Source organism: Myiozetetes cayanensis, unplaced genomic scaffold (assembly GCF_022539395.1).
Source record: "Myiozetetes cayanensis isolate MyiCay16 unplaced genomic scaffold, myiCay2020 scf126, whole genome shotgun sequence".
Lineage (NCBI taxonomy): Eukaryota > Metazoa > Chordata > Aves > Passeriformes > Tyrannidae > Myiozetetes > Myiozetetes cayanensis.
The window spans coordinates 37,441-63,718 of record NW_026086893.1 but is presented as its reverse complement, the minus strand read 5'-3'; the positions used below and the strand labels follow the sequence as shown (position 1 = coordinate 63,718).

Below are 26,278 nucleotides of genomic sequence, written 5' to 3'. Positions count from 1 at the left end.
TGTTTCCCACCCTTTTCCTATCCCATTCCCTGGCCTTTTTCCCATGCATTTCCCCCTCACGTTCCCCACTTTTTCCCTTCATGTTTCTCACACTTTCTCCCTCACACTTCTTGCCCTTTTCCTCATCAGATTCCTTGCCTCTTTCCTCATGTTTCCTACCTTTTCCCCTCACATTTCCTGGTTTTTCTCTCCCCCCATGTTTCTAATGCTTTCTCCTGAAGTTTCCTGGCCTTTTTCTTCCCTCACATTTCTCACACTTTTTCCCTCATGTTTCCTCCCCTTTTCTCCCCTCACGTATTTTCACTCATGTCTCCCGCCCTTTTCCCCTCACATTTCTTGCATTTTTAAATTAACTGACAGACTTGTTACAGACTGGCTTGTGGTTTTTGTGCGTACAGGGAAAAGCTCCAACACTGCATTAATGAGCGTCTGTTAATGGCCATCTACCCAGAGGGGGTGACAATGACCTCTCCGCCTGTCCCGTGCTGCTCCGGGCCAGAGTCACGCGTCGCCGTGGCCAGGGGCGCCCACGGGCGGCCCCAGGGAGCTGCTGGTGATGTGACCACGGCTGGCCGTGCATGGGGCGGGAGGGGCCGCGCAGCGCGCTGGGAGGCTCCGTCTCGCGGGGCTGGCAGTCCCGGCTGCCATCTTGTGCGTGGCGACAGTTTCAGCAATGCGGGCCCCATTCTCGTCTCCGGCGGCTGCAGGCGTGGATGAGCTTCCCGGGAGGTACGGGCGCTGTTTCCGGTCCCTGCAGGGACCGTTCGCGGCCAAGGCCGCCCCCAGTAGCTGCGAACGAGGAGCTGAGACATTCCCACCGTGGCGGCACCCGCTCGCTCTCACCCTCCCTCTCGGCGTGCCCGCCCAATCTCTACCCGTTCCGGTCCGGCAGCGTGAGGTGATTGGCCCCTCGGGCCCGGCAGCCGGAAGCGGGAGATTTGAACGGTAACAGGCTCCGCTGGCGGCTGCGCTGCGGGGTCGCTGCTCCCAGCGGGGTTGGGCTCGGGAGTCTCTTGGTGGTACCGCCCCGGGGACCGGGACTCGCTTGCGCTTGTTACCGAACAGCCCTGGCAGGGTCTGCTCCAAACGTGCCCGTGAGAGCAGCCGCCCTCCCCGGGCCGTAGCCGAGCCCCTTCCCGTGCCCGAGAACGTGAGTGCAGGCTACGATCTCTCCCCGCAGGAGCTGAGAAGAGCTGCCTGGGCCCTGCGGCTCACAGAATGGCTGGAGGTGACTATGCGGAAGTTCTCAAGTACTATGAATTACACGGAACAGTCGGCACAGGTGGGCTCAGTCTGGGAATGCAAACAGGTGTGTGTGACGTGTTCACCCGCCTGAGTGTTTATCTGAGCAGAGATTAACTGTTACTGCGGAGGCTGTGGGGCATATTTCCAGGGTGTATTTTGCGAGGCAGAAGTCTGGAAATGTAACTGGAAGGTGGTGGAGCGATCACTTTTTCCCCTAACAAAAGTGCTGCACATTGTGCATACAGGACATGCTCCAGGGTGACTGAGATCATAGGTAAAAAAGCTTGTTGCCATGCAGAGCTTTACACATTTTCTGTTTCAAATTCTAGGTGGGTTTGCAAAGGTAAAACTTGCACGGCATCGTCTCACTGGTGAAAAAGTCGCAATAAAAATCATGGACAAACTTGCTCTACGGGTAAGTCAAAAGATATTTTCTAAGTTGGTAACCTGCTACTCCTGTGGAGTTCTTGGGAACACAGGTGCAACTGTCTCTGTGGGCTGGTGGTGGATGCTAAACAGTAAATGACAACATAAATTATAGTAATTCAGAGTGCTGATGAGAATAGTAGCAACTGTACATCTGCCACTCTGGGTTTTGCTGACTAGTGTGTGAGAAGGGCAAGTGAGCAGTGACAGAGCTGGAGCTGCTTGAGTTTGAGCAGTTGGACATTTATGTGCTGTGACATTTAAGTGTTGTGCAATAGTCTACTTACTGTGATGTACAGGCTGTCAAACTAGCTGGCAATTTCATAGCTTGTTGCGTTCTCTTAGGATGATTTGCCTCGTGTTAAATTAGAAATTGATGCCATGAAGGACTTGAGTCACCAACACATTTGCCGGCTGTATCATGTGATTGAGACACCCAAGAAAATATTCATGGTTTTAGAGGTAAGAAACTGTGTTTCTGCTATGATGAAGGTCCCTGGGTTTAGCTATAGCAGTGGATGGTAACAAAGTCCAAATAAAACAATTCTTAGAAAGTCATCTCAATAACAAGTGTGTCCAAGGTGCTATAGTTTAAAAATAAAGTTGGCAATATTTTCTGTCTTACTGTAAAAGCCACTTCTCATAAGCAAACTAACTTTAATTTTAATCTCATGCTCCAAAAAATAGCACGAGCGGAATACACAGGACCCCAGAACTCCCACAGGGTTGTCACCTCCTGGGCAGTTTCTGTTGCCTGTGACATTAAAGTGACATGGCTATATGTGGTAGTTTTAATCTAGGCCTTTCTTGGTGACCAGTTTGTAACCAAGGAAGGGGCAGTGTTCCCAGTATTCCATACGATTTTTACATAAATTGGGGTATAAATAAGAAGGGAGGAGAGGCCTTCGCTCTCTTTCAGCGAGGTTTGGGAACAGTGGGTCCTTGCATTGGTCTTGCTTATCTAAGGCTGAGGCCTGCAGCGTCCACTGTCCTGCCACATGGAGGTTTGGGGAGTGCTGGCCGTGTCTGCCAATCCTGCTTTTCTAAGGGATGTGGTGAAATCTGTTTTGTTAGTTATTAGTATAGTTCTTGAGTTTGATCGCGTGTATCTGTTCGGTGTCCCTTTTTATCCCCTTTTGTCCTTTTTTTCCCTTTTTCCTATCCCTTCGGGGGGTGTTTGGATTCCCTTTTGCTGTGCACATAGCATCTTAACTATATAACTGTAATATACATAAAACATATATTTTTATATAACTAGCTTGATTTCGGGTTCTTCAATTTGCATAGTTTTTTTGCCCTGGGGGAAGAAGGGAGGGGGAAGGGGGGCGAATTGTTGCTGTGGGTTCGGGCATTTGGCAGGGAGCCAGGTCCGAACCATCTCACTATGGCAACACATCAGGCAACAGTTGGGCTCCTGGGCTTGTTGGGCCTGTTGCTGGCTGGCCTGGGACACATTTGGGTGCTGCTGGGATAAAGCAGAGAGAAGGGAAGAGTGCCCTCATTCATGTTTAGATTTCATGACTGTATTCCAAATGTTTTCTTTCTCCTACCTTCATGCAGTACTGTCCTGGAGGAGAACTGTTTGATTACATCATTTCTAAGGACCGCCTTTCTGAGGAGGAAGCTCGTGTATTTTTTCGGCAGATTGTTTCAGCAATTGCTTATGTGCACAGTCGAGGATATGCCCACAGGGATCTCAAACCAGTAAGTCTGAACAGCAATCATATTTGCACAAATAATAATGAAGACCCAGTTTTATTTCTCCATATGGAGTGGGTTCATCTAACATTTTATCTAACGTTTCCTGAATTTCTACTTGATTATTTCTACTTGATGTTTTGTTCCTCAGCTGAGCTGGACGCCGCTGTATCTCAGGAAGGAGCTTCCTCTGAAAGAGAAGCAGAATAGGGCACTCCAGTTGAGACTGGAGCAGACATGGATCTGACTTTGGTGCTTAGGCATTCCTGCTATCCTCTTTATTTCAGCTTTAGAGTTGTTGTGCTTCCTCTCTGTTGTGCCCACTGTTTTGTTGTCATGTCCAAAGAAGAAAGGTGACCCCACAGTTTAAACGAGTGGAGACTCAATAGAACGCAGGGGGAGGGACATGCCATAGGACCTGTGGCTTTACTGTCACTGCAGGGGTTAAGCATAGGTTTAGCGAATGGAACTCTTGAGACCATTTCTCTTTGAAGGGGTTGGAAGTCTGCATGTTTAAAGTCACTGGCAACTCTGAGAAAAGAAAATTCTTACTGTACAAGCATTTCACTAGGCAGCTCATGAAATCATTGTCTCCAAAGAACTTCTCCCCAAGCAAAACCTTCAGTGCACATCTTGGAAGTTGTCTCAGCTGGAGTGCTGCCAGATTTATAGGATCATGTCATACCTTTGGTGGGAAGTGACTTCTGTTGCTTCTGTTTGAATCTGTTGCTCAAAACAGTGTCAGACTGAGCTTCTTGGGGCTTTATCCAGTCACATCTTGGACCTCTCCCAAGGATAAGGCACAATGTCTCTGGGCAATGTATTCAACTCTCTGCTTTCTCCCTTATGAGAAGAAAGGGTTTTCCTTAGTTCCAGTCTTATGCCTCTTGTCATCATCCCGCTATGTGCTGCTGTGGAGGGGCTGACTCTGTCTTCATGTCTCCATTGAAGGAATTAAAAGGCTGCTGTGAGGTCTACTCTGAAACTTTCTCACCCACAGAGTGTCTCTCCCTCAGCCTCTCGTCACTGAAAAAGCACTCCAGCATCCTTGGCAGGCTCATGCCTAACCATGGAGCTTACCTTAGTTTGATGTCTTTCCTGTGCTGAAACTCGATGGGCTGTTCTTGCTGTGCTGAACAGAGAGTGAGTCAGTTCCCCCACTCTGCTCCTTTCACACTACCTGGGATATCGCTGGCTGCCTTTTCTGCCAGGGCAGGCTTCTGCCTCGCACTCAACTTCCTGTCTAGCAAACTTCCAGGCCCTTCTCAGCAGGTAGGAGCTCGTATTCCCCATCTAGAATACAGGACTTATTCATTAACAACTGGTCAAAATCTCCAAAGGAGGGCTCTAGATAAATTCTAGCTGCTAATGGCAAGAAGAAATAATGTGAAAGGAAATGTTGTTTCTGGAATAACTTGGGTACAGAAGAATTCATTATTGCTTTTTGTTTTACTAGGAAAATCTGCTGATTGATGAGGAACATAATCTGAAGCTGATAGACTTCGGACTTTGTGCAAAGCCAAAGGTAAGAGTGTCAGTTTCTCTCACAGAGCAGAGCTAAATCAACTACAGTGCACACCTAAGAATTGCAGGTGTAACTTCAACATGCAGTGCAGAGCCTTGCATTGGATTCGAGCTGTTTGCTTAGTTGTTCCGTTGCTGATTTCTTGGTAGAGCCTTAACAGTGTAAGAAACCAGTAACCTGCATGTTCTGAGCAGAATTTCAGATCGCTTTCTCCTCTTACACATCATCTTTTATCCCAATCTAAGGCAGAGATCACCTTGTGTGTGTAGAGTACCTGCTTGTACTGTAAGAGCTATGTTGGTGTGCATTTTTTCCCCAATAAATTTCAATGGTATGTGTCTTTTTTCATAAGATTTGTCTATGTATAGAGATTGTGGATCAAATCAAATTCCCATTTACAAAGCCTCTGGATCCATATGCTTGTACAGAGTTATGTTCAAAGTTTAAAGTTGGTTTCTACACTGCTGCTCTGTCTGTCAGCTTCACCTGCAAGGTGGGTGCTTGTAAGAGACAATTTAATGGGAAGGTCTTGCCTGGCCCAAAGTCCTTGGATTGTTTTAGCTGAGTCAGGTTAGAGCACCCTCCAACCACTATCTTGATGGTACAATGTCATCTTACTCTGATTTGCTTAGAACAAAGCCCAGGCAAAGTAATTACGTGTTTTTAATAAGGCAGCATTTTTTTGTGGTTCTTTATGAAGTTATTGCATTAAATATTGGTATAAATATCTAACCAGCCTCATGCCCAGTAGCTTTTGGGTCACTGTTTCCCAAGTTCCATCTCTTCATGGTCATGAAGTATTCCTATCACAGGAGGAGCTGCAGAAAAGACTAGTGGGATAACAGGTGAATGAGCAGCTTGGGATCTGCATGTTTGCAGGACACTCATGGCCTTGGAGAGTTTTTGCCTAATGAACCCAAATATTATTATACCAAAGCAAAGTATAAGGTGTATGTAGATAGACAACAGAGGAAAATGAAGCCTCTGAGGCCTCTTAATACGTTGTTGCTAGAAGACACCATCTGTGTTAGAGACAATACTTCTGTGTTATTGGTTTCCCGTCTTGTTCTAGGGTGGCCTTGATTACCATCTGAACACATCCTGTGGAAGCCCAGCTTATGCAGCACCAGAGCTGATTCAGGGCAAAGCATACATTGGCTCAGAGGTATGTAGCATAGCTGGGGGTCAGGGTGGTTTTTTTCTTGCCCCCTTTGTATTTAAAGGTGGTGAAGTTGAGATACACACCCTTGATGTCTCTCTTCAGTGTCACTGGATAATGTTACCTCAGTGGCTCTCAGAAGCTGCATGACTGACAGCAGTCACAGCCTGGAATAGCATCTCTTAGCCACAGATTCTGCAGCTGGTTTGTTCATGTCTTATTAATCCTTTGCTGTCTCCAGGTGTTACTCTGTGCTTTAGTGCCCTACAAAAAGTAACTTATACTCCTTCCTTCTACCACATTATTTCGAGCAGCAATTTGTTAATTACTCAACTGTTGCTTTGAATTTTTGTGCAGTCTCAGTGTCTTGTGTATTTTACCTTTAAATTTGTGTATGAAAACTTGCTCTCTGCAGTGTACAGTGTAGTAAAATTAGAGAGAAGAAAATCTTGCATTTATCCAGCTTTGATTCCATGTCTGGAATATTAGGGCTTGCTACTTGCCTTTGTCAAACCATCCAAAATACTGTAATTGCAATTCACTCAAACTTAACTGGCTCTACTGTTGGGTGGATTAGTCTTTTTTCCTTTACTGCCCTTTGCACCACTGTCCCTGTCCTCTAACTCTTGTTTTCTTTTTTTGTTTTGTTTTCCATGAAGTCAGTGTTTCTCAAACCTCCTTTTGTTTTCTGATTGAAGTGTGAGTTACAGTATAAAGCACATGGACCTTGTCATGACTGTACAGAATAAATAGAGGGGCTTTAAAGCTGATTGTAACTGTGCTGACAGGTATTGTAATCAGTAACACATTTCAATACAAAATCCCTTCCAGTGAATTTGATTTAATTTTTGTTTCAGACATCCTTGTAGGTTGAAGGTAATGCAGCAATTTAGTGACCTAATGAGAGGATAATAGTTTTACCAGTGCTCCAGCTTGAGTGAATTGTAAACTGAATTCTGGTTGTGTGCTTTCACTTGGAATGTACAGAGTTCTGGCCAGACTTAGGGAACCTACTTTTTGCGAGTTGCATGTGCCAAAGGGAGATAGTGTTACCTGTCTCTAAGCCATTGTAGACAGATCCGGTTTGTGAACTCACTCATTTTTATTTTTTAGGCAGATATTTGGAGTATGGGAGTACTGCTGTATGCTCTGCTGTGTGGTTTTCTCCCCTTTGATGATGACAATGTCATGGCTGTCTACAGGAAGATCCTAGTAGGTATTCATGGTGCGAGAATACATGAGGAACAGGCATCTCTAAGCATTATGAGAGGCTTTTGCTTTCTGATGGCAGAACCTGTTGAGCTGTGCTTTAGGCAAAAGGCTTATTTGTAGAATTTTGTTATGCTTTGTTACTCTTCTGATCAATATTTTGTGGATTTGTTTCTGTCTTCCATAAAATCTGCCATAAAATCTGTGTTGAGAGGAACAGCAGTGTTGAGTATGGGCTTTGGGTTCGTCTATCTCATCTTTCTCTCACCCAGGGTCTAGTATGGTTAAACCTCCCCAGAAAAACTCCTTGAGAGTTTTCAAGGGCTACTTTGGCAGGAGGCAGCTAGCACAGGAAGTATTTTTAGCATGCATAACAGTCTGAGCTCCATAAAGTACCGGATTAGTTCATCAAAGAGTGTGGCTTTTTAATCTGGAAATGGAGTGGACTTAAATACCTGGATAGAAAATCCCTGGGAAGCTTAGTTTGAGTGGTTCGAGAGAACTTAAAAAAATTTTAAAAAAGGGAAAAAGAAGGAAGGAAAGGCTTCAAATAGGTTGTGTAAAGGTGCTGATGTTTAGATGAGGTACCATTAAAATTACATGGCTTCCATACTCACATAGTCATAGAATATCTTGAGTTGGAAGGGAGCCATAAGGATCATGAAGTCCAACTCCCTGCTCCTTGTAGGACTACCTAAAACTAAACCACATGACTTGGAGTGTTCACCAAATAATGCTAGTGTTGAACTGCGCTGAGACAACCAATGAGGTTTTAAAGCTTAGCCTGGGAGTGGTCAAAACCCAATCGCGTCACAGGTGTTAAGATGCAGTCTTGCTATTTGCACTCCAAATTTATTTTAATTTTATGTGGCTATGAACTGGAAAGTGCTTGAAATGAGAGCACTTACCCACTGTTCTGGAGTTTAATTTCACACATTACAAATCCTGAAATTTATTGTAATCTCAACTTGGACCACTTGCTCCAAGTCAAATCTGCTGTTTGAATCTAATTAGAATCATATGACTTACTTACATGCAATATTTCTTTTCCTTGGAATGTTCCACATCTCTTCATTTGGGAATACTTGAATGAATGTCTTTTGAATGAAAAATCGATCTGTGTGGTAAATTCTGTAAAAAAAAACTTATACGTGGTATGATCTTATGCACCTGGTAGATATCGCAACTTATCCAGCATTGCCCTCAGTCCAGTAGATGAGAATTGTTTGTTACATCATGTTCTGTAGCAATATATTAAAAACAAAATTTAGATTACATACATTACTTAGTTTCAGAGTAAAACTGCATTGTAAAACAGCCGATAAATTATTCACAAATAACCTATTAGTAGGGTCTGTAAAGATGTAAGCTAAATTCTTTAAGCTGTGATGTCAAAGCAATACATACTCTGCTTAGAAATGTAGGCTGCATATAATACGAATGTTTTTTCATTGAGGAATTTGTCTGTAGAAAGAAAACTGCCATGACAAAATGATAAGTACATTATTTGACAATGAGTATTTATTAATTTTTTTTTTGTCAATTTTCATTGAGAAGTAAATGATCCTTGATGGTGAATTTGGTTTGGTTTTTAGCCACTGTTGTACCTCACCTTTGAAAGCTGTTTTCAATTTTCTTCTAATTGAGAATTAAAGAAAACCAAGAGTAAATAATTTGAAAAACCTCACCTCTTAGACCTATAACCTTTTTCCTGTCTGCAGTATAAGACTGAAACTTTAGCATTGGATTTAACCTGTTCAAAAAAGAGTATCTTAATACTGAGGATGGTGTACTTTTAGTGTCTGAAAAGTATTGTTTTCAGTGAATCTTCACATTTCAAAGTGCTAATATCAGTCATTCATACTCCAGCATGTTTGCACTTCTAGAACTTCAGTATTGACTTGATACAATGAACAAAGCCAGTGGATAAAGGAGCAGGTTAGCTGCAAAAGTGGGCAGAGATGGAAGGTGGAAACTGCAGTGGGTAATTCAAACATGGCATTTTCCTTACTTAATGCAGCTGGTTTTTAGTACTACCATGATGTTTCTTCAAGTCATTCTTAAAGCTAACATGTTCCTGATATTCTTTTTTTACTGAGTACACATGTCACTATTGTCCAAGTACTTTAGCAGTTCCTTCTGAGATTCAAGGTTAGTTCTAAAGCTATTCTTTTCTGCAGAGAGGAAAATACAGTATTCCAAAGTGGCTCTCTCCTAGTAGTACGCTGCTCCTTGACCAAATGCTGCAGGTAAGGGTATTGTTTCTGCTGCATAGGTCCATAAAGTACTGTTACACAGGTCAAAACATTACATCACTGAAACATTTAAAAAGCATTCAGTGTTAGAATGAGAAGTTTAATTCTTATACATTTTTGAAGAAATGATTATTGTTGCCTTTGCTCAAAAATATTTGAGAATAGAAATAATTAAACAAAGTTTAAATGATTTAACAAAGTCTATGAACACCTTGCTTTTGGTTGTTCTTAATGCACTACAAAAGAAAAGCTCTTTTATAAATGAAGGTAAATTTCCTGAATATGTATTTGGGCTATACCTAGGGAATCTAACCATAATGCGGCATATCCCTGGGACATCTATTGTAACTGCATAGCTCATATCTTTGAGTGTGAGCTTCCTTTTAGAGAAGCTCTGAAACAATATTGGTGTCCATTTTTACCCCTAGCCACCTATTTTGTGTAGAAGACGAATTGTTTTTTCACTTCTTCACAACCTAAGTATCACTTTGATTTTTATTGCCCACCAGGTTGACCCAAAGAAGAGGATTACAGTCAAACACCTGTTAAGTCATCCTTGGCTTATGCAAGGCTATTCTGACGCTGTTCAGTGGCAAAGTAAATACCCAGTAAGTACTCTGGTCAGATGAATATTAAAGTGTTTAATATAATATTTATTGGCTTATTACCATCCTTACAGTATGGGGGTATGAAAGGATTTCTTCAAAGATGAACTTCGAGATGGCCATAGTTCCTTTCTGATTATTTTAGCTGTCAAAATATTATTACTTGCTCTTGATTTCTCTTGTGGAGAAATTTCAAATGTGTTTTCATCATATTCTGCAGCTGAATCTGCAAAATAACTGAATTCTTGAAGTATTTCTTCATATGAATGACCAGTTCCTTCTCCAGGCTGCTTGATACTTTGCCTAAGGTGCAAAACACAAATATTCTGGAAAGCATGCTAGACATGATTATGGTTTATCTTGTATGTAGTCCTCACTGAAAATGTGAATAAAAGATTCAATCTCATTGAAAGAATATTCATCCTGTCTCTGCATCACTTGTTTACTTGTGTGAGAGATGAAGGCAGAGGAAAAAAACCAAAATAATCTGGTTGTCAGCAGAAAGTGCTGAGAAGTTCCTGTATGTTGCCAGCCAATGCTTCCCATTGTCACCAGATGCCACTGTTTCTCTACATAAAGAAGAGCTTGACTGTGCTCGCAGTATCAGTGCTACTAGCTGGCTCTGGAAGAGATGTGCATGTCTAGTAGCTTTAGATATTTATGGACAGAGGAAAGAACAGCCTCTTTTCTAGTAAAAATCTCACTTCCTCTTGGGTGGCTTACTTGAATTCACAAGCTCTCACTTGTGAGGGGCCAGGCTGGGAAGCTGTATGACTTTTTCAGTCTGCTCCCTACAATGTTTAGTTATGATGCTGAACATTTGAAAGACAAGATCTAAAATCATCACTGACTCTTGACTCAGCCCACTGGGTTTCATGACAGTGTCACTGTGAGGTGTGGATTATGAGGCAACTTGAAAACCTTGTTTCAATATCCATTGTGTTCTTACAGCTGGGACATCTTGACGAGGACTGCGTAACAGAGCTTTCTGTGTTTCATGAGCAGAGCAGGGAGACTATAATGGAATTAATAACAGAGGTAAGGAGTATATATCAGTAATTTACAGTAATTAATGATGGTAACAGAGTAAAAAAATTTACTGTGTTATCAGATACTGTGTTATGTATTCTCAAGTATGACATTTTAAATACTTTGTAGATTTAAGGAGCCCCTGCAGAACTCTAGAATTTGGCTGTAGCTTGTAACTACAGTTCTGAAGTTCAAGTTTGTTTATTTCTTTTTCTCATTTAATTATGCTCATGATGTTTCCTAAATCTTACTGTTATTCCCCATTATGGTAAAATCCTTCTGCATGTCTGAAAGTTAAAGTAGGTTTTAAGAAATTTATAGTTGAACAACAGATGCCATTTGCTGGGTTAGCTCTTTGCTTTGAAATGGTTCAGTAAGTAGCAGGTGAAGAAAAAAAAGAGAAAAATATCAGAGCAAAACCCAGGTAGACTACAAAAGATATATTTTTTTGGAATTACTATTCACAGTTTTTTTTAAAAGTAGTGAGTCACTTTTGACTACAAATGACAAAAGTTGAACTGACTACTTCTAGAAAAATTGTGCAAAGGTTAGCAATAACATTGCAAGCTGTAGAAGAGACTTAAAGCATGATGCATGCTCCAGCTTTTACCCAAATCTGAAAATTCTTCCTTAAAATTGAATTTTTTGCTTCTTTGTAATTGTTAGCAGTGACAATAGTTTTTTGGGGTTTTTTTTAACAGTTGGGTTTCCCATGTAACTGTAGCAGAAGCAGACTTGTAAACTGCGTGTGATACTTACAATAGATTTTTGGAGTTGACGATCCTTGTTTTTCAGTTACAGCAAATAATCAGCATAATTTGTCTACATGGGGAAAAGTCCTTCCAAATAGCTTTGTGATACTTGCATAGTCCTTTACTGAAGGACTCCTAATTCCTTATAACTAATTCCAACTAACTGTATATGCTGCAAACCTACAAACATGGTGCTTGTGTTCCTCACACAAGCAGAGCTGCTGAAAATTCTGCAAAAAGTTGGTGCTGTTTGTAGGGGAAGAATGGGCAGGAGGGACTTCCAAAAAATCAAATGTCTGGTTGAAATATTTGATAAACTGAATTACTAGGTTTGACATTCACTTCAGTAGATAGATCCTGACCCCAGCATTAGTTTCCATGCTAGTGCATGAACTGCAGACTAACTTGCAACGAACCTCCATAGTGCCTGTTTTGTGATCTCAGACACATAAAGTGAATCACCTGAAGTCTGAAATTACACTGTGATCCAACATTAGGGTTGCACACCAGGTGGAAAAACTTGCAGAGATGCAGAAATTTTCAGAAGGCTGAGCTTGCCTGGTATTTGCAAGGTTCCCAAAGAGGAGATTAAAATACTTTTTTTCTCTCCCTGTCTTGCCAGTGGAAATATGACCAGATGTCAGCAACATACCTCTTGCTTCAATCCAAGAAGGCTCGTGGCAAGCGTGTTTGTTTAAGTTTTCCACGTGTAACAGGGCATGCCAGAACCATGCCATTGGCAGGCCTCAAGGTAAGCTTGAGTTCAGCAGGACAGCATCCTGGTTAAAATCCCGCTCTGCATTTGCAAAGCTCTGCCTGGGGAAACATGCTGGTGCCCTAAATATCATTAAGAGAACACATATGCAGTCAGACAAAGTCTTGATCATTAAACAGTTGAGTCTTATTAACACAATTTAGCAAGCTGGGCTGCTTCTATGGATTGGCTTTACTGGAATAGAACAGGCAGGACACAATGTATAAAGTACTGCACAGAATTCCCCTCTTGGCTGTTCATGTTAATGGGCCCAATACCCTGTTTGGCCTGTGTGATCATTCCAGATCTTGTTCTGTGATGACTAACTTCTTACTGCACTCCATGCTTATCTCTATGTATTTTTGTACCTCGGGTTGCATTTCACATGGCTTAGAAAGGAAAATCTGAAATATCATGGCATGTTACCTGGCCAGCCTACTTTGAGATGACATGGGCACTCTGTGAGCTGTTGGTCAAAGAGCCATTCCTTCCTCATCTGCTTCCTTTGGCAACATAATCCTAGAGAGGACACTTTATTTTGAGTAAAGGAAACATGTGGCTGCTATTTTTCTTATGATTGAGATTTTCAAGCACTTTTGTATATTTTAAGGGAGTTTCTATTCCTGTAGTTTGATAGCATGCAAATAGGACACTTCAGAAATTGGCCAAAGTTGCTAAAGCGCTTGAAGTGTTGTATATAATATGCAGCTATATGTACTGTTGGTGCTACTTGTCTGTTAGACAAACTCAGAAGCATTCAGTGGAATCTCAGACTTACCATTAGCCATTCCCCCTTGAGCTGAGGTATCTGTGTGAAATTGCCTGAATGTGCTGTTTTCTGTATAGAGGCAAGCACTCAGAAGAAATACTTTCTTATGTGTCTGATTCAGATCCATTTAAATCACTTCAGTTAACCCATACAGCCTCTTTGAGATGAGAATTGTAGGATTACCAGAGTTGTGTAACAGATTGTGAATCATAAGTGTTTCTCAGTATGCATAATGTGACTTCCATGATCATGGTATGTTAGCCTTCTACACTTCAATGATTAAATGGAGGTTCTCTAGGTGCAGTTGCGCTGATACTGTAAAGTTACTATATCTCTAGTGATGTCCTAGGTAAATTGCTCTGGCAAATGCTACTAACTAACATATGCATTATGCCTTCCCAGGTGATGCTGAAAATCACATCTACACAATACAACAATCCATTAATGCTCCAGCAGCACTCAGGACACATTTAACTTGTTCATGTGTAGATACTGTGGGTGAATATCAACTGAATTTGCTGAAACACCCACCTAGAAGAGCTCTCTAGCTGGACCTGGTCTAACGTGAAAACAACCAAGCAAATAGAAACTTTAATTCAGGCATTTCTGAATTTAGTGGCACAAGCTTGTATGTAATACTTCTTTATTTCAAGCAGTTTGATGTAGCAGGATATTGCAGAAAATTTGCCATGCCATGAATTTTATCTGGAACACAGTAGCCCAGGTATCCTAATCAGGCATTCATGTTGTAATGGAACATGATTTCAACTGAAATATCAGACTCCTAGATTCTTGGCTGTAGTTAGCAGCCCTCTGGTATGGGCTTTTGACTAAATCATCATGGTAGCTCTGGCAGCATACCAGTGAGTTCTGTCTCTATTCCAGTAGCAATGAGAGATCTGTTCACTGTGATATCCTTGAACATAGGCCAGAAACTTACCTGACAGCAGAATGTAACTTCCTAAAATGGTATCCATTCCAGCCAATGACTAGCAAATGACTGTGTGCAGTTTCACTGCAGTACTATGGAATAAGTCATTGGGAAAAGTTTCCTGAAAATAACAAAAGGTGTTGGAAAGTAAGGATACCTTGATACGCATCTGATCATATGTGATGTGAGCCATGACAGTTAACAATCTTGGCTGAAGTTATCCTTGATTTAAGGACAACTTTTCTGGGGAGCTACCCATCAGATGAAGGGTTCCAAATATGTTTTGGATATATGTGTTTACCAGCCCCCTTTCAAACTTTGCTCTATTCTTTTACAATTAGGATTTTTGGTAAAAAGAGACTGTAGTCCAAGCCTTGAATTCAAAGGTGGGTATTTCTGTGAGTTGCTTCTCTTCTTAACACACGTAATGAAAGATGACTTGGCAGTGATGCTTTGAGAATAGTTTCATATCTGCTTTTGATACAAATGACAAATCCACAATGATGATATTAAAACTTAGGTCACCATCATGGGAACTTCCATTATCAGGAACTTGGAAATTAGACTTAGATTTAATGGTGCCTGTCTGATGAAATTCTACTTCTAAGCATGCAGTGGAATCTCAACTGAATCTTTCTTTTCAGTCTGAAAACATTGTGACGTGTGAAGACTGCGATGAAATGCCATGTGTGTTTGGATCCACGGAATTTTCAAATACAGGGTCACTGTTTAAAGAGTCTTCTTCAGAAGAATTTTTTCTAAATACTCATGGAACAAAACAGGTGTTTGATAAACTATTCTTAATCCAAAAACAATCTCACTGAACATAAAAGTTATTGTATATTTAAATGTTTTGTGGACCCTAGCCAAGATGAGGTACAAACTGGGTAATGAAGTGTTTTAAATATATAGGCTGAACATATGTTGTGGCTTCCTCTAGCTGTAGGTCATGATTGATTTGATTATAACTTGACATCCAATTTGCATAAAATTAGCATCTAGAAAATGAATAAATGAGGATTTTAAAACTGACTAGAAAAAATATGATGGAGCAAACAAGCTAGGCCAGAGCTGCACAAGTCTCCCAAGAAGTGCAACCTGTCTGTGTTGAACAAGAAAATCCAATTAAGCAATTAAAATTTTACAATTAAGCCAAATGAAAATTCTTAGCTGTGTCTCAATGAGTCGGTGACTAACAGTTTTAAATGTGCAATCAAAAGAGTTTAGAAGAGCAGATAAAGTAGTGGCAAATTACTTGAGAACTTTATTAGCAAGTTATTGAGGGAATCAGAAGTACTGAAGAGTTTTAAACTCTTTTGCTCTGTAGGCAAGCATTGTATGGTATTTTTAACCTGCTTCAGAATTTCCTTTTCTGTAACATTCCTGAATGTGATCAGAATACAGCAAAGGATGCCTCTTTTCTTTTTGTTACATCTTCTGCAGCATTCAAGGCTTGATGCTCAATTGGATGATACAGAATTCATACTGTCAACTCCAGTGACAAGAAAAGTGGCATCTAAGAAGCATAAAAACAAAGAGAATGTAGAGACAGAGTCAACTTTAAGAAATGAAATGCCTTTTGCACTTCCTACTCCAAGGACTCCTTTTGTGAAGAGTCAGATTGAGACACAGGAACAAGCCATACCCTCTCAGGCACCTGCCTTTAAAGGTACATGGAATGTAACTAATGACAGCTTAGAACATATATGTAGCTTGGGAATTATTGGAATTCAAATATGAGCACAATACATGCGCATCCACACATCTGTTTCTGAAGACTTTTTACCCTCTTCACCATCTTGATTTTTCTAATATGTCTGGTAGAGTGCTGCAAGAGTTTTAACCATCCATCAGGGCATGTTACCTGTGTGCTAATTACAGGAGTCCTTACTGCTCCCAATATCACATATGAGTGCCTTTTGGCACACCCTAACATGGAGCTAAGTGCTGTGTTCCTAAAACTTGCACCTGGTTCTACTTTTCCATGAAGGCTGGGAACACGATTTCCCCAACACTCCAGTTTTCCTTTGTGATTACCGTAAGTGAAAATAAGGGTTCACTTTTAGTCATCTACTTTTATTGCTGCTTCTAAGGGAAATCTAACTTTTGGGTTTCTCATAGTTGCATATCAGCATTTTCACAGGAACAGTCCATTGTAGCATTGAAAATACTTCTGTTCACAACGTATGCATCTTGCAGCTATGCAATAAACCGCAGAAATCTGTCTACGTTGTGTCAGCTTTTCTGAGTTATAAATTTCAGTCAGCCTATCTAGCCATGTACATATCCTATATGTAGATTACTATTTCCTTCAATTACTGCCATAGAAGTTTTGGTGTTAATACTGTAAATGCTCTCTCTGTCCTTCAAATACCAAGTGTTCCTTGCAATAGGAGAGTCATCTGTTCCAGATTCTAAGGAACATTGTTCAGGAACAGTAAGTCCTCACAGGCTGATTCAAGGAATAAGGGATCTTGGACCTACTGCTGTTTAATGTCATCCTTTGTAAAGGGTTTAAAGAATTGCTATAAAAAGACCAGTCTTTCACGAGTTTGTCTTAAAATTGTATACAATAATGTGAAGTCTGACATCATGGTAAGTTTAAAAAGCAAAATAGGTACTCTCTGAAATGGGAAATGCAGAAACACTGTTTTAGCTCATTTATTTAGATTTTTGATTATGAAACAATGACAGCTAATTCTTTGATGCATTGAAAAATCTTTGATTCAGGAAAGGCATTAACACTTCCCTAGAAGTAGAAAAGTGGAAGTATTCATTAGAAATTTTGAGGTTTTTTTGTCCAGGATCAGGTGCAATTCTGTAGAAAGCTGAAACTTTGAAAATTGAAGTTGGGTTTAATTGTGCCAACTCATTTGATGACTATTTCACTTAGCGTTTTCTCCTGCACATTCAAAACCATGCTCTGCAGACATTGATTTTTTAGGCTGCTATGTAACACCTACATTATGTATTAAACATGGCTATATAAACTTACAACTTTTGTATAAGGGAAATGCATCAGTGAAGAACCCAACTATTTGATGCAGTGGATTGCTCAGTATTTATTGTGGGAGCAGTGGCAGAGCAAGAGAGCAATTCGGATCCTGAAATTCCTAATATTGAACTGCATTTCTGACTCTTAAGGTTTGACTTGTAGAGCCCTGGGGAAATCAGTTGCAGTTTTAATTTGTAGAGTAGAGGTAGTATTGTTGTTGTATTAAAAACATATTTTATCATTTTGAAAATACAGACCTGAGATAGCAAAGGGATCTGATTTTTGAAATAAATTATTAATAATGAGAAATTGTTGCTGAAAAAAAGAAAATATTTTATGCAAAGACATACCTGTTTGGCTTGGATGCTTTCTTTCAGAGAGCCAGTTCACTGCAGTCACCCCAATTAAACCCACAAACCTGACAAACACAGATGAATTCACAGCAGCTGAGGTTCTTCCCGAAACAAGGTAAGTGTCCAGTTATTTGTGTACACTCCTGATTTAGAGCAGGACTGCCTTAATCCATGTGCCGCCTAGGAAGCCTTGTTACAGCAGCAAGCAGTAATTTCTATTCTCTTGGTAAAAACCTCCCTTAAGCCCCTTTCTACTTTCACTAGAAAACACTGATGGCACAGAAAAGTTTTAAAACTATGTAACTCAATTATCTTTAGGATATATTCCTGTTTTCTATAATGTAAGTTCCTTCTTAGTCTAGTTCTCCAGAGGACAGCAGTTTCTAGATACATCTCTGGATTTAAACCTTTCAAACTTCCAGACAGAAACTCCTATAATATACTGCACTGGATTTGATTTTTTTGTTCTGGCATGTCTGGTAGTGTTTTAGTGACACGTCCAAAATAATTAATTTTTTAACACTGAGAGAAAAATAACAGATTGATTTGTCCATGTAACAGGTGTCACTCAGTGGAATTAGATCGCAACCTAGGTCATGTGGATAGCAGCCAAAAGAAGCGAAAAGCCAAAATATTTGGAAATCTTGAAAAAGGCCTAGATAAAGTGATCACAATGCTTACGCCAAGCAAGAAGAAACGATGCACTAGAAGTTGTCCAAGGAAACTAAAGGTATGGTTGGTGCAAAAGTCTTACAGGAGAACAAGTATTAGGACTATATTTATTACTATTATTATGGAAAACATCCAGTAACTTTAGAAATGCTCTTGTGAAAGCTTCTGTGACCTGTCTTGCCTGCTTTCTACAGTGAAGTGCTCTCACTGCATTGCTATTAACAAGACAGTGCCCCAGTTATCACAGTGAGACATCTTTTAGTCTGGACTCAGGCAAGTCATCAGATCGAGGTAGGAGTTTCACCATTGCTGCTTATAGTCCATCTAAACTAAATGTGAAGGAAGCAGGATGGTTTTAAAAGAGCCCTAGCTGACAGTTTTTCATGTTATTTGTATAGAAATTCTGCTAGCTGTCCCACTGAAAAATGCTAACATTCCTGGCTTAGGTTTCTGTAGCCCAGAAGCAGTATGTCCATTCTGGAGTCATCTTTAGATGTCTAGGGAATCTGAAATTACACTTAGAGCCTAAATAACTACACCCTGTGAAAGAGTTTCTGACAGTGTTCCTGTAATGTTGACTGTTTAAGTTTCGATGTCACTGTATCCAAGCTGGTTGGCTATTTATCCTTCTTTAAGTAGCCATAGAAAAAGCAGTTCCTCAGGTAGTGTGCTGCACAGAGCACTTTAATATTTCATTAATAATTTGTTCTTACTGAAATGACTCATGCGTTTAATATTAGCTGTGCAGAATGCACATCACGTGGCAGTGGCAAATGAAGTAAGTCTGGGTGTGAGCATTACATCGAGCTGTACAGGAGGGTTTCTGAGATCAGGGACACCCAAGCAGCAGCTCCAAGCCCTGGCAGGACCCAGAAGCCCTCAGCAGGCAACCAGGTGTGGAGGGGCATTTCCAGAAGCAGTAAGGGAGATATGAAAGCTCCAGGGAGCACAAGCAAACAGGGTGGGCAAATAGGGTGGTGCAGCAAAGGGATGTGGTGCAGCAGTTTGCATGGGCAGGGTGTGCGGGGAGAGTGCTGTACTCTGTAAGTACATCCACAGCCCAGCTGAGTGCTCTAGGTCTCTGCCATAATGGTGGGTAGTCATCTTGGAGCCAAAAACAGTGTGTCTACTGAGAAGCCCCTGAGAAGTCTGATGCTTCCATTCAGATGGAACTGGTAAGGAAGGAGATGTCAGTACAGGTGATAGCTTGTAATAGATGCCCAGATACTTCTACTAAAGAAAAGGCTACCTTCTGCATGAAGTGAGCACCGCCTGTTGTGGCAGGTGGCCAAATTATAAGACAGAGTTAACAGATTGTGCAGTGTTAGAGGACTGAAACAGAGTTAGAGATGTGGTTTCAGAACCAACCACCTACAACAGATACCACTGAGCAGGAGATAACTTAGACCCTGATGACCCACAACAGCAGTGCTCCAATTCAACCTCCATCCTCCAACATTCAGACCAAAACCAGATATGATGCTTTAAAGGCTTTAGATGTCCACAAGGAAGGCCAAGGAGAACCTGCACCAGCAGGACACAGAGGTTACTGTAAAAAGAAACATCGAGTACTTATAGTGGGTGACTCTACTAAGGGGCAGTGAGAAACCAATCTGCTTGCCTGATAGAGAGTCAAGGCAAGTTTGCTGCCTACTGGGGCCTTAGGACCCATGATGTTGCTGAGAGGGTATCCCAACTTGTCAAGAGCACAGACTGCTTTTTCACATGGATACAAATGATGCTGCAAGCCAAAGAATGAGCAGGATCAAGGAAGGTTATAAAACCCTCATGAGGCAGGTGAAAAACTTTGGTGGCCAAGTCATCTTCTCATCTGTTCTCCCAGCTGGAGAAATAGGAACAGCCAGAAGCAGATGCATACTGCAGATCAACATCTAGTTTTGGGAGCTGGGCCTGGTAACTGGAGAAGACTGAAAGGAGGACCTCATGAATACATACAAATACCACAGACGAGTGGCAGAGGATGTTGCCAGACTCTTTTCAGAGGTGTCTAGCGACAGAAAGAGAAGGCAATGGCTATAAACTAAACCACAAGAAGTTTCACCCTCAACATGGGGAAGAACTTCTTTCCATTGAAGATGGCAGAGCACTGGAACGGGCTGCCCTGAGAAGTTGTGAAGTCTCCCTTTCTGAAGACATTCCAAACTCACCTGAACATATTCCTTTGTCACCTGCTCTGGGTGATCCTGCCTTGGCAGGGGTGTTGGAGTAGATGATTTACAGAGGTCCCTTCCAAACCTAGCTATTCTGTTATACATCACTCAAATGCAACATATGTACTTCAGAAGCTATACAAGGAGGAATTTATACTTGAATCTGTAGGCAATATGTTTAAAAAACGTAATTACCATGAAAGAACTCAGGTTGTGTACCGAGGCACAAGTAGTTCTGTAGAAGCCAGTGATATGTCCCTTCAGCTGACTGGCTGCTGGCACATCTACTGCACAGTGAGAGTTGTCTGTCAGTCACAGGACCATTTTGTGCTTTTCATCCTGTCTACAGAGAATTCAGACACTATATTTCAGTTGGAAGCTTTTTCCAAGGTGCATTTGTCCAAGGCAAGCTGGTGGTCATACAAATTCAGGACATGTGTTGGGCTACAAACCTGACTAGCCCATTGTACACGAGTCTAGACTGGGCAAATAGTTCAGGAACCTGAGGAACTGGAAGCTAGATATTCTGTCTCTAAATATGTTTAGCCTCCTGCCTCAGTTTCCTTTATCTATAGTATATGCAAAATTCCTGATGAATTCCTGAAAAATTCTAGAGACTCTCGAGTACAGAATCACAAGACGTGACTGTATTTCAGTGTTACAGCACTTATCTCAGGGAGCTGCATACATATTAGTCTGAATAAGAACCTCAAGAACCACCCTTTGACATTGCATCGTCAATGTATGTTCATTTCTGAAGCTGTTTTACAATCTTGACTTCTCTCGGCTGCTTTTGTGACTTCAGAAGCTAGATAGGACATGTTGATTTGTTACAATTGGCATATGCTTTCTCTTGTTACCTGCAGGTGTCTGCAAGTTGTTCAAGAGTTCACTTAGCGCATAAGCCCTTATATGAAGTACTAGATGTGATGTATATAAAGTATACTTTACTTATAACAGTAATTTTTTGAGTAGTAAGTTACCCTTTTTCTTTATAGATGAAAAACTGCATAGTGCTGTGCCTGTTCCTTGATATCGGAAGCATTCAGTCTCAGCTCTAGGCCATTTCCCAACTATAGGGCATGCAGCAGGGTGATAGTTTGGGGAAGTTGAAGCATTTTTTGCTAAGATTAGCTGTTCTGAAACTTTCTTTGTGAAAACATTTTGCAGTGTCTTCGGTTTTAGGAGAGATATTTTTATTTTTTTATTTCTTGAATTGTTTTAACAAGCTGACTACTTTTAGGCACACTGCAATGTTACCATCACTCAGCTACTGAATCCAGACCAACTGTTGAATGAAATAATCACGGTTCTTTCAAAGAAGCATGTGGAATATGTTCAGAAGGGGTAAGTGTAAAATATGATGACTTCAACTTATATTTGTCTAAATAGTTGGTATTCCAATCTTTGATAAAGAGAAGTATTTAAGCTTACTTTCTTGGCACAGCTGTAAAATAATCTTATAGAAAATGTACAAAGCACTAAATTAATGTGTGCAATAAAACTTGTTGACACAATGCAAAACTATGTTAAGTGAGCTCCAGCAGAGCTCTTTGACCAACAGATATCAGCCAATAATAGTGAGATAATTAAGGCAAAATTCACATCAGCCTGTGTCTTGTGAAATTTTAAATACAAAAAGTTTGCTTGGGTACAGTCACATGACCAAATGGGACAATTTGGAGGAATAATGTACTAATTTTTCAACCCTCATTCTTGGCAGTTAAAAGACATTAGCCTTTAGCCAAGAACTCAGTATAGTTTAAAAGCTGTGCAGAATACTGACACCGTTGAGTGGATTAACTTGTAGGATTTACTAGCTGGACTAAGGTACTGATTGGTTAGATTGGTTTTTACATCTGCTGAAACTGAATGCCTGTTTCCTGAGTACCCAACACATGAAATAAACATTATGCGCACTTTTCAATATGCATTTTCTCAAGTTTTTGAGTATTTCAATGGTAGGCATCGTGTGTACGTCAGCCTCTGATGAATTTCCAAGCTCAGAATCTGGAAGGATGTTGGATTGCACAGCAGCACCTTCTCCCATTGTAATGTTTCAAACTGTGCATTCAGATTTTCCTGTTTTCACAACAGCTAAGCTATAACCACAAGAGAGAAGAGTGGTCTTACTGTGAAAAAAAGGGAAACTTTCCATCATTCCAGCTCTGAGGATGGGTGTCTGTGGCTAGCAGTGATTTCTGTGGGTAGAACATTGGTGCTGCATGCCTGTTCCTTGGGCATAATGATAACAATAATTCTCTGATAATAAAGTATTCACAAAGCTCTCAGTTGACTAAACTGTGGGTTGTTTCCCAATATTCTGAGTACCAATGGGATATTTTTTGTAAAGTGGTTGTATTAATTTAAAATTACATTACAAAACAAACATTAAATGGTTCAATGATTATTCTGTTTTCCTTTTTGTTTTTTACAGTTACACCCTGAAATGTCAAACACGGTCAGATTTTGGTAGAGTAACTATGGAGTTTGAGTTAGAAGTGTGTCGACTCGATAAACCTGAAGCAGTGGGTATTTGGCGACAACGGCTTAAAGGTGACGCTTGGGTCTACAAGAGGCTGATGGAAGACATCTTATCTAGCTGCCAAGTGTGAGTGGCAGAGGCTTTTATCATGATGTTTTGGAAAGGTCTGTTCAGAGAAGTAATTCTTTGTTACAGTCACAGCTATATTTCAAAAATCTGTCATATTTCTTGGGTTTTAACCATCCCTTTTTTGTACATATGTCTTCTGTATGTTTCCTTGATTAGGTTCATAATAAATGTTCTGCAACTGCAACTTTTTTGAAGCAAAATTTTGTAAGCTGTTCCCTCTCTCATATATTTTTCCCATATCTCAGTTAAAAAAGTAGTGGTGTTTACATGCTGAAGCTTTTTGTGCTATGTCTTCAGTTATCAAGTGCATGTGGCACAGAAATAGTAATTTGCATAATTCTCTTGTCTCTGCTTAAGTAGGATTTATTGAGATCATTAACTAAGTCACAGCTGTGGTTCTCAGAGTTACCCTATATATGCTCAGTGTTGTACAAAATAGGACTGGCTTCAATAAATGTGAAGTCAAGAGTGCTTGGATTTAAACTGTGGTCTCACATAAAGTGTTGCTGTATCTCATTACAAAGCCTCAATGACGCTTAATAAGCCTGTGCACTTTCTGATGCTCTCATGTTAACACGATGATATAAGGATCGCTGAAGAACAGCAGCACCTTTGAACTGTTGGGAATGGAGAAGGCATTTGTCACCCTGACTATCTACAAGGAATCCAGTGACACCTTTAACAGAATTTAAGCACCAGAAATAAAACTCAAAATATGCAGAACAAGAAAGGACACCTAAGAGGTGGCTGGGAGTTAGGGTGATACCTTTGGAAAATGGCGCATGTGCTTGTGCTGTCTGTTGTGCGGAGTGTTTATTTTTGCCTTTATCTGTGCTTTACCAGCACAGATTTTTTTTATCTGGCTAAACCCAAGCAACAGTAGTGGGAAGACACATGTTGAAGCCTTTCTGTATGCAAAGACACCAAGTGATACCTAGACAAGTTGACAGTGTGCTGCAGCTTTTTCTTAAACTACCTGGAGGCAACTGGCACATGCTGCATGTAAAACCCACGTTACTGCGCCTTAACTAGAGCCTGAGGCACATCCACCCAAGGGTTAGGTGGGTGGAGAGCTGACCATTGCTGAACACTTGCAGTGATACACAAGAGATACAGCTGGTAATGAAAGCTGTCTTGCTTGTTTTCTGTGACCATTACCGCACAACTGGAGGGGGTGTTTTGTCTCTACCAAGGTAGAAGTGTCCCTCAATGTTTTTTTCCAATGCCTAGTTGTCACTTTACTGCTTTTTAGACAGGTAAAGGAACAGGGACAATTTTAGCAGTTTTCAAGAAAAAGTAGGAATACTTGCAAGCAGGAAGAGCAAAGAGAAAACTGTTGGTCTTCAAAACATTTCTGGTCAAGAATCTTTTAGATGCAGAAGGCACTAGGAGGAAAAGAGGGACAACATGAACAATGATGCAAATCCACCTGACAGAGGGTAAGAGAGGTTGTAATGAGAGCCAGGGTGGGTCGGTCATGTTAATTGATAAGGGGTGTGGAACATAGTCGTGTTCACTTTTGAAAGGTTATCTAACTGAGGACCTTGTCAAATGGCAAAGTAAGGAAAAGGGGGAAAGTCAGAAATAAAAAATATAGGGACACAAACCTGACATGCAGTCCTGCAAGGAGAATGAAGTCAGACTTGATGATCCTTGTGAGTCCCTTCAACGTGACGTATTCTATGATTCTGTTCAGTGACAGAAAGACAACAAATGCTGTCAGTCACAGCAAGTGGAGGGGCTTTGGGAATACTGCAGCAAACTGGGATTTTGCAGCTAGTGAGACAAATCCCAAGGGTGTGAGATGGCTGGGGGGAGTCAGTGGGGAGGTGCCAGCTGATGGGGTGATGCTCAGGGATCTCAGCCCAGTACTGGCTGTGGGGTAGAGTGTCTGCGTCCTCCCAACCCAGTTGACTGTGGGTATTCCCCAGCAAATGTGAAGCTGGACTAGCAGATAAGCAGGAGGCCTGGGCAGGGGTTTCAGGTGGGTAAAAAGCGCATGCTGGTTTTGGGGGGGACACACAAGCCTGGGGTGTGCCCATGGGCCCCATATGTGAGTGCTGCATGCTTCCAGTGAACACTGGGCTAGACCAGATGGCAAGCAGGGGACACACACAGAGGAGTGTCTTATGCTAGAGGAGACAACTATGCTCAGGACATCCTTTAACTGCTAGTACTGAAGTGTAAATGGTGATGCCTACACAGTGTAGGAAATCTCGTAAGTGGAATGTGACAGGCATATGAATTAAAGGTTTGCATTGCTAAAAGCATAGCTAACCTATTGTTCTAATTAGTGCTTAAAGCTTCATATCAGCATTTAAATACTTTTGGTATTCCCAACTGCAACATGACACTCCTGTTTGGTTTCTGCATACTGAAATTCGAGTTTGCTAAATATCAGTTGTAAATCGGCTGCAAATGATGAAGCAGCCAAGGGTTGTAGCTGATACCTATCTGGAGTGCTGCAGTATTGTGTGAGCTCTGATTTTCCTTGCTTTCTTTTTTCCAATACAAATTTCTCAAGAATTTGGTTTCTGTCTGGAACTGGATCAGAACTGAAGTTAGGGTAAAAGTTGGAAGGGCTGATTGAAGGAGGCATAATGATAACAGTCTCACTAATGAATAGCATGCTATGTGTTTTAAATCACCAATCACAATCATGAATCCCAAGGGCTGAAGAATTGAAACATTCACTTGCCTTTGCACTCACTGAGTTTTAAATTCAGGAATAACTACAGAAGTATCCTGGAACACCCTAACTGCGACTGCTCAGAAGCACATTTTGTGTAATTATCTCCTCCCTATGGTGACAAAACTGATGTTATGAATGCACAAACAGTAATTAAGATGTCTTCTTCATTCCTTTTAAGGTAAAAATCACTGATTTAATTCACATTGTCTTACAAGCTCTGATGTGTGAAATAAGGTTTTCCTCTTCATAGGCTACTCTGTCAATTTTTTTTACTAATATTCCTTGCTGTGAATGCATGCCATCTGGTGATAGGAATCAGTAAATGGGCAAGAACAAGAATCCTTTGTGGTTTTTTTTTTAAAAACCAAAGCGCCGCTTCGATCAGTAATTGTTTTTACTGAAATTGCTGGAAATCTATTTCAGC

At 40.9% G+C, this 26,278-nt stretch overlaps 1 protein-coding gene across 3 annotated transcripts; it reads left to right on the top strand.

The window, feature by feature from the left end:
* The first annotated feature begins 649 nt into the window (after positions 1 to 649).
* MELK (maternal embryonic leucine zipper kinase) lies at positions 650 to 23,639 on the top strand. Of its 3 annotated transcripts, XM_050307681.1 has the most exons (18): positions 650 to 729; positions 1,181 to 1,282; positions 1,575 to 1,660; positions 2,017 to 2,133; positions 3,232 to 3,375; positions 4,826 to 4,894; positions 5,967 to 6,059; positions 7,167 to 7,265; positions 9,443 to 9,511; positions 10,027 to 10,125; positions 11,074 to 11,160; positions 12,526 to 12,654; positions 15,002 to 15,139; positions 15,801 to 16,026; positions 17,730 to 17,820; positions 18,267 to 18,435; positions 21,792 to 21,895; positions 22,986 to 23,639. In XM_050307681.1, exons 1-18 carry the CDS (start codon positions 714 to 716, stop codon positions 23,161 to 23,163), a joined length of 2,016 nt encoding a protein of 671 aa, XP_050163638.1. In that variant the 5' UTR covers positions 650 to 713; the 3' UTR covers positions 23,164 to 23,639. The 3 variants fall into 3 exon arrangements, with proteins under 3 accessions (XP_050163638.1, XP_050163639.1, XP_050163640.1); XM_050307682.1 differs by lacking the exon at positions 9,443 to 9,511; XM_050307683.1 differs by lacking the exon at positions 15,002 to 15,139.
* Positions 23,640 to 26,278: the final 2,639 nt, after the last annotated feature.

Coding starts and splice junctions, on each gene's coding strand:
- MELK (XM_050307681.1), top strand. Junction 6,060..7,166: donor AAGCATACATTGGCTCAGAG/GTATGTAGCATA, acceptor TTTATTTTTTAG/GCAGATATTTGGAGTATGGG. Junction 9,512..10,026: donor TCCTTGACCAAATGCTGCAG/GTAAGGGTATTG, acceptor ATTGCCCACCAG/GTTGACCCAAAGAAGAGGAT.